At 41.5% G+C, this 7068-nt stretch overlaps 1 protein-coding gene across 1 annotated transcript in view; it reads left to right on the forward strand.

Annotated features, from left to right (window-relative positions):
* Oxct1 (3-oxoacid CoA-transferase 1) overlaps positions 1–7068 on the forward strand; it is a 133999-nt gene that overhangs the window by 32259 nt on the left and 94672 nt on the right. Inside the window, exon 7 of the mRNA XM_031360532.1 lies at positions 1416–1476. Within this exon, the coding sequence (XP_031216392.1) occupies positions 1416–1476 (61 nt within the window). The remainder of the gene's footprint in view (positions 1–1415; positions 1477–7068) is intronic.

Consider the following 7068-nt stretch of genomic DNA (forward strand, 5'->3'; position numbering starts at 1 on the left):
TTTTTTTTTTTGTGCAGTTGATGTCTCCTAGGAGAGCCTTCTAAAGGTTCCGTCTGAAAAGCTAATTATCTTTACAAATGCTTGTTTTCCTTCTCTGGATAGCCACAGGCCTACATGATTTTCCTGTCATTTGATTAACCTTTGCATACTGAACTCTAAGTAATTACGAGTATTTAATGTCTCAGAGGTGCAGATTAGATAGTTGTGTTTTGAAAGCTGGGCCACTTTGGCTCTGTAAATAAGAGGTGAGCTATATGATCTTCCTCAGTTTTGTTATTTGCTGCCTTAAATGAAGGTTTTTGTTTTTGTTTCTTTTTTTAAATTTTAACAGATGTAGTTTGGCATCAAACATAGTCAGGTTGTCAGTGGCACTTTCATTGTTATTTATTTATTTATTTATTTATTTATTTATTTATTATTTCCGAAGGACTCAGTGAGATATTAATGCTCTGATTCCTTGAGTTCTAGGCCTTTGGCATACGACTACTTTTGGAAATTCTTGGCAGACATCTGACATCTTGCCTGCTTTCTTTGATGTTTAGTGTGATGTATGTAGAGTGCTGATGCTTTATGAAGAAAAGATGAGTGAAGTTATATACCAAATAACAGTTAGCTACTTAAGATATTTGTAGAATTTCACCTTGTACTCTGATGCCCAGCTGTGGTTTCTGTAGACTTAACTTGGGCGGCTGTAAGCTGCCCATACATAGGTCGCTGAGCTTTGGTGTGAAGTGAAAGTTCTCACCACAGTGTTCAACTAGATTCTAGATTCTTAGGATGCAAATCTCATTCACAGTCACTGTGACAGCTGATCCAGACACCACAAACTTGCTCTCCCAAGGGCTCGCTAGAAGGCCTCACTCAGCACCAGTGTTGGTTCCTATACTGTCAGCTAGCAGAGGCCCCTCTTTAGGAGGACAGACCAGACCTTCTGTGAAGCACTTGGCACTTTCTCCTTTCTCTTTCCCTTTCTGGTGCTGGGGGTTTGAGCCTAGGTCCTGGTGCACACCAAGTAAGTGCTTTACCATCTAGCTATATCCTTGTTGTGGACATCCCTAACTATTTCTCCTTTTAAAAAGTTTCTCTGTGAACTATTTAACTATGGGAGCAAAGTCTAATCTTGGTTGAAAGACTAGAGGAATTTAATTTCAGATATCTATGACTACTCACTTTATGTTTCTGTGTAAAAGCTATTGACTGAGCATGAAAAAAATAGTCTTTCCTTCCACCTACTATAAGAATCATATAGACCGAATGAAATAGCCATGAGAACTTTTAAGTGTAAAGATAGGTGCAAGACATGCACTCGTAGATTCATAGATTCTTGGAAGACTAAAAGTCTGCGTTTTCAAGTCACAAGAGATACATCTTGTTTTTGATTTTTCTCCCTCTTCTGTCCTCCCTGTCTGATACAGGAAAAGTGCAAGGAACTTCAATCTGCCAATGTGCAAGGCTGCAGGAACCACAGTGGTGGAGGTAAGAGATGAGGCTTTGCGGCTAATGGCGCCCATTCTTTTGCATTAGTTATCAGGAGAGCTAATAAGGGCAGGGTTTTGTTTTATTTCACACATGAAGAGATTCTCTTTAATATATAATTTAGATCTATAATAGTCGACAGCTTTCTGGTCAACTGCGCGCTCACTAGAGTTCTGCGCTGTCTTAAGAGATCTGTTTAGCTTATAAAAGTAATATGGTCTTAGAATAAAATAAGATCAAAATCCTGAGTTAATAGGCAGTCATGTACCACTGAATGGCAAGAAATCATCTGAGAAGACATTGAGAAACGACTTTACTGTTGTACAAATATCATAGAATGACTTGTGCCAACTAAGGTAGGTACACTATCACTTACTTGTACGATCTTATGGGACCCCTGTAGTTTCATAGGTAGTCATGTGTACAATCATAGGTACATGACTATATAGTATATGGCATTCCATGAAACTAGGAAATCACACCACTTGGAATTGATCGGCTCCCTGAGGTAGATGCTGGGAATTCATTAACAGAGATGGTTGTATCAATAACTATTGCAATGTGTTTACTCAGAGTGGTTGAATCTGGGCATTAAATGACACCTTTGGGTATCTTAGCAATTGAAAGCGGCTTGGGAAGTTCCAAAGGCTTTTAGACTTGAGGATCCAGAATAGAGATAGGTGCTTATACCAACCTCCTACCTCTTGGGTTATACATATGGGAAGGAGACTTTAAAATGATCTTCAACTTGGCTTTGAGGATCACTTTGGAATCAATGTTAATTGGAATTTGGCATAGTCTCCCTTTGGGAAGACTTTGTAGGACCCACTTTGGGGTATGAAAAGTTATTCTAGCTTTTTCATCTGGTGGTCATGTTGTGTGATATCTTTCAAATGACACTTGGATTTGCCTACAGTTGGCTAAGATGTTATTTCATGGAGACACTTCAGGAACACTTTCTTAGAGAAAATGAAGCACAATGGGTCCTCAGTGATGGGGGATGTGACATATTCCATCCAGTTTTATTTTGCAGTGGTTCTGTTGTATTGTGTGCATCTGAAAAATAGATCATGTGGCTTACCTGCCTGGGTATCTTGTTTCTTATTTATCGAATCATCTTAATGATAAGACTGTGGCACACATCAGTAGCATCGCTGATGAAAGACTGTCTTAGGGTTTCTGGTGCTCTGATTAAACACCATGACCAAAAGCAACTTGGGGAGGGAAGGGTGTCTATTTTATCTTATATTTTGTAGTCCATCATCCAGGGAAGTCAGGACAGGAACTCAAGAAAGGAACCCGGAGACAGGAACTGAAGCAGAGGGCATGGAGGAGTAATGTTTACTGGCTTGCTCCATATGGTTTGCTCAGCTTGTTTCATTATACAACTCAGGACCATTTGTCCAAGATAGGCCCTCCATCATCATCAATGAAGATACTGCCCCCACAGACTTGCCTAAGATTCCCTCTTCAGGTTATGGTGTTAAGAGCACTGGCTGTTCTCTAGATGACCAGAGTTGGATGCTTAAGATCCACATGATGACACACAATGGCCTGTAACTCCTGTTTCAGGACATCCAATACCCTCTTTTAGCCTGCAGGCCCTGGACTGACATATGATGTACAATGTATATATCAGCATAACCACCCATATCCTTAAAATAATAGTAATAATGATAGTAATAAAGATTCCCTCTTCCCAGATATGTCTAAGTTTGTATCAAGTTGATAGAACCCAGCCAGCACAAAGGCCTACCACATAGCTTAACATAATTGATAGCTTAGCATTGAGTTTCACATACTTCTACAAGTCTGCCAGAAGATGGCATTATCATGGGTGGAGTTTAATTTTTGTCTCCTACTAGAATCCTGTTCCTTTCAGCAACACTTTTCTTTTCTTTTCTTTTTTTTTTTTAGAGATTTATTTATTATGTATTTATTATAAGTACACTGTAGCTGCCTTCAGACACACCAGAAGAGGGCATCAGATCTCATTACGAGTGGTTGTGAGCCACCATGTGGTTGCTAGGATTTGAACTCATGACCTTCAGAAGAGCAATCGGTGCTCTAACCCGCTGAGCCATCTCACCAGCCCAACACTTTTCTTAAAGGAGTGAAAGCAAACTTGTTGCCGTCCAATGACATTGTAGTTCTCAAGAGAGGATCTTTGGTTGTAAGAGAGGAAGTTATTGAACTGAGCCTGAACATAAGCTGTCCATCCTTGTTCTACAACAGAAATATCCTCTCTATCACAGCATTCTATCCTGGCTGACCCAGAGCCACGTTAGGAACCTGTTGGTGCTGGTGCTCTGGGGAAGCCATTCTCAACTAATGGCCCTGTATGGTAGGCTGGCCACTAGCCCCATGTGACTTTTATATGTGCATTCATTAAAAGTAAAGGCAGTGTAAGTTCAGGCTTTAGGCCATGCTGGTCACCACTCAGAGGCTCACTAGCCCCTTGTGACTGGCAACTCCTGTGCTGGCGTACATCATGCTCATCATGGGAAGCTTTCTTAAACAAAGCTGGATTAAAAGATAAATTAAGATGTGATGGTTTGTATATGCTTGGTCCAGGGTGTGGCACTATTAGAAGGTGTGACCTTGTTGGAGTAGGTGTGTCACTATGGGTGTGGGCTTTAAGACCCTTATCCTAACCAGGCAGTGGTGGTGCATGCCTTTAATCCCAGCACTTGGGAGGCAGAGGCAGGTGGATTTCTGAGTTTGAGCCCAGCCTGGTCTAAAGAGTGAGTTCCAGGACAGCCAGGGCTATACAGAGAAACCCTGTCTCAACTCCCCAACCCCCACAAAAAAAAGACCCTTACCCTAGTTGCCTGGAAGTCAATATTCTGCTAGCAGCCACCAGATGACACTGTAGAACTCTCATCTCCTCCTGCACCGTAGCTGCCTGGATGCTGCCATGTTCTCACCTTGATGATAATGGACTGAACCTCTGAACCTGTAAGCCAGCCCCGATTAAATGTTGTCCTTATGAAAGATGTCTTGGTCATGGTATCTCTTCACAGCAGTAAAACCCTAAATAAGACAGATGTGGTGCTGACAAGATGGTTCAGTGGCTAAGAGCACTAGCTACTCTTCCAGAGGTCTTAAGTTCGATTCCCAGCATGGGAGCTCACTACTGTCTATAACTGAAGTCTGTGTGAAACTGTAGTACATGGAATCCAATGCTTTCTTCTGGTGTGCATATATGCAGGCAAAACACCCATGTAAACACACACACACACACACACACACACACACACACAAACACACACACACACACTTACACACACACAAACACACACTTACACACACAAACACACACACACTCACACACACACAAAAACACACACACACTCACACACACACAAACACACACACACACACTCACATACACACACACACACACACACACACACACACACACACACAATTCTTTCAAAATAAGGAGTCAAGATTCAATTCATACTGAGGAATTTAAGCAGAACAGCCTGAGGCAATAGGAGCATTAAACCTACCTCCTCTGGATGCTCTCCATAAAGGCTCCACACGCTTAGGTTGACTTATGACAGTGTTCTCAAAAGTAGAAAATAATTTAGAATTGAAGTTTTTTAATTTGAAATTTTCACATTTCAGATGCAAAATTTTATTATAACTTTCTGATCTTTGTGTTACTCTAAGTAGAGAAAGAACCCCAGAGCTGTGCTTCCTTGTTCTCTTCTGTGTTCTGTTGAGCCTGTTATGTTTCTTGCCCTGCAGATTGTTAGGATCCCTCTCTTCTATCCCATGTAATTGTGTATTGTGGTAGTCTGGATGGGAGGGATTGGGAATTCATCAAAGGTGAGATGTTTAAATGAAACTGGGGAGATCACTCCATTTTCAGATTATTCTGGATGTTAAATGTTGACCACGAGGATCACTAAAAAATGCTATTATGTGCCAGACACTGCACACTCTTTCAGTGCATTGCGATTTTTAACTACATCACTGTCTGGAGCCGCAAATGGAATGATGACATACTTCAAGTCACTGTAAATGGATAAAGTTTCAAACTCTTGGATGATATTGAACCAGAATCAAGCAGGTATGCAGGATTGGGCTCTTGTGGGTCAGTCTGCTGGAAGCTCCCTTTGCCGCCAGTACTGTCTACCTTGAAGGTGACTTTGAGTCAGACTGTGAGCAGGAGCCCTCTGAATTTACTCAGTTTTTTCTCTTGGATTCTGCTCATTCTGTTGAGTGTTTTTTCACAGTTTTCCCCATATCTGGTCATTGGAGGTCACTCTAGTACTGTGAATAGTATCTTACATAGTGGGAATTATCACTGTGGTAGATCCTGTATTTCAGATAGCAGAGAGAGAGAAAGATAATTGTCTTAATTATGTCTATAGCCCAAACCATGTTTGGACACTTGACCTTCCTGCCTCCATCTACCAAGTGTTGGAATTCTGTAAATCATGTACCAACATGTGTTACACAATTATATAACAGTTCATTTATGGTAAATATTTTATACCAAAAAATAAGCCAGAGTGTTTATGAAAAGGAGAAAATCAAATCACCTTTGATATTAATTACTATTTTTACCTTGTATAGGTATGTTTTCTCTTTCTGATGCATCCTATACAGCCAGCCTTATGGCACATAAAAGCAAAGAAGTGAACAGGGATGTGTGAACAACATCACACCTATTTTTCTGAAAAGCAGCAACCATTTGGGTGCTTCTCCATGAAGCTGCAGCCTGCCCGGTTCTGGTTGTGTCTGTCTGGCCCTGTGAAGGAACTGGGTGATTATTTAAGCGAGACAGTAGAAGTGGGAACACATGTTGGCACACAAGCCAGAGAGATGTTTCTCGTTTTAGCCCCAGCCTGTTATTTTGGACTTCCCTCTCTCTGCGTGGGTGAAGTCGTCCCTGATGAACTTCACAAGCTGATGAGTAAAACCAGCCCAGCCCAGAGTGACTCCTGGGTGTTTTGCTTCACGTGAACAACAAGGGGCAGCAATGGCTGTCAGGTCTCTTGGGCTGGCTTATTGGGGTCTGTTTTGGTCTGTCTCAGGAAGACTCTTGTCAACCCCCGAACTCCCCATGACACCCTGTCCCAGCTGTCTGTGTGCACAGCATGCTCAACCCTGTCCTTTTCTCTGTTTATTTTTCCTTCTTTTTCTTTTTTCATGCTTAATATAGAAAACCTAGAGGAGGGCGGAGAGTGCTTCACTCAGGGGACTGCTGGGCTGATAACCCAACCTGGAGTGCACTTGCACTTGCTGTCAGAAAAGGTCCTCTGACTCAACCACTGAAGGCTGCCAGGGCCGCCTGTGACTGAAATAACCTGTTTTGTTATTTTTTAATTGTGTGTGTGTGTGTGTGTGTGTGTGTGTGTGTATTCACGCCATCAGCCTGTGCTGTGTGTGTGCATCCGGGCCATCAGCCTGTTTTTAAGTTGGTGTTATGAAACAAAGATTTATACAATGCCCTTTCAACTATCTTAGTTGCTTTTCACTTTTATTTACAATAAATATATTCATTTTCTTTTTCATTACATATTTTCTTTATTTACACATCATATAATACCTCCTTTCCCAGTTTCCCCTCCAAAA

Source organism: Mastomys coucha, unplaced genomic scaffold (genome assembly GCF_008632895.1).
Source record: "Mastomys coucha isolate ucsf_1 unplaced genomic scaffold, UCSF_Mcou_1 pScaffold8, whole genome shotgun sequence".
NCBI lineage: Eukaryota > Metazoa > Chordata > Mammalia > Rodentia > Muridae > Mastomys > Mastomys coucha.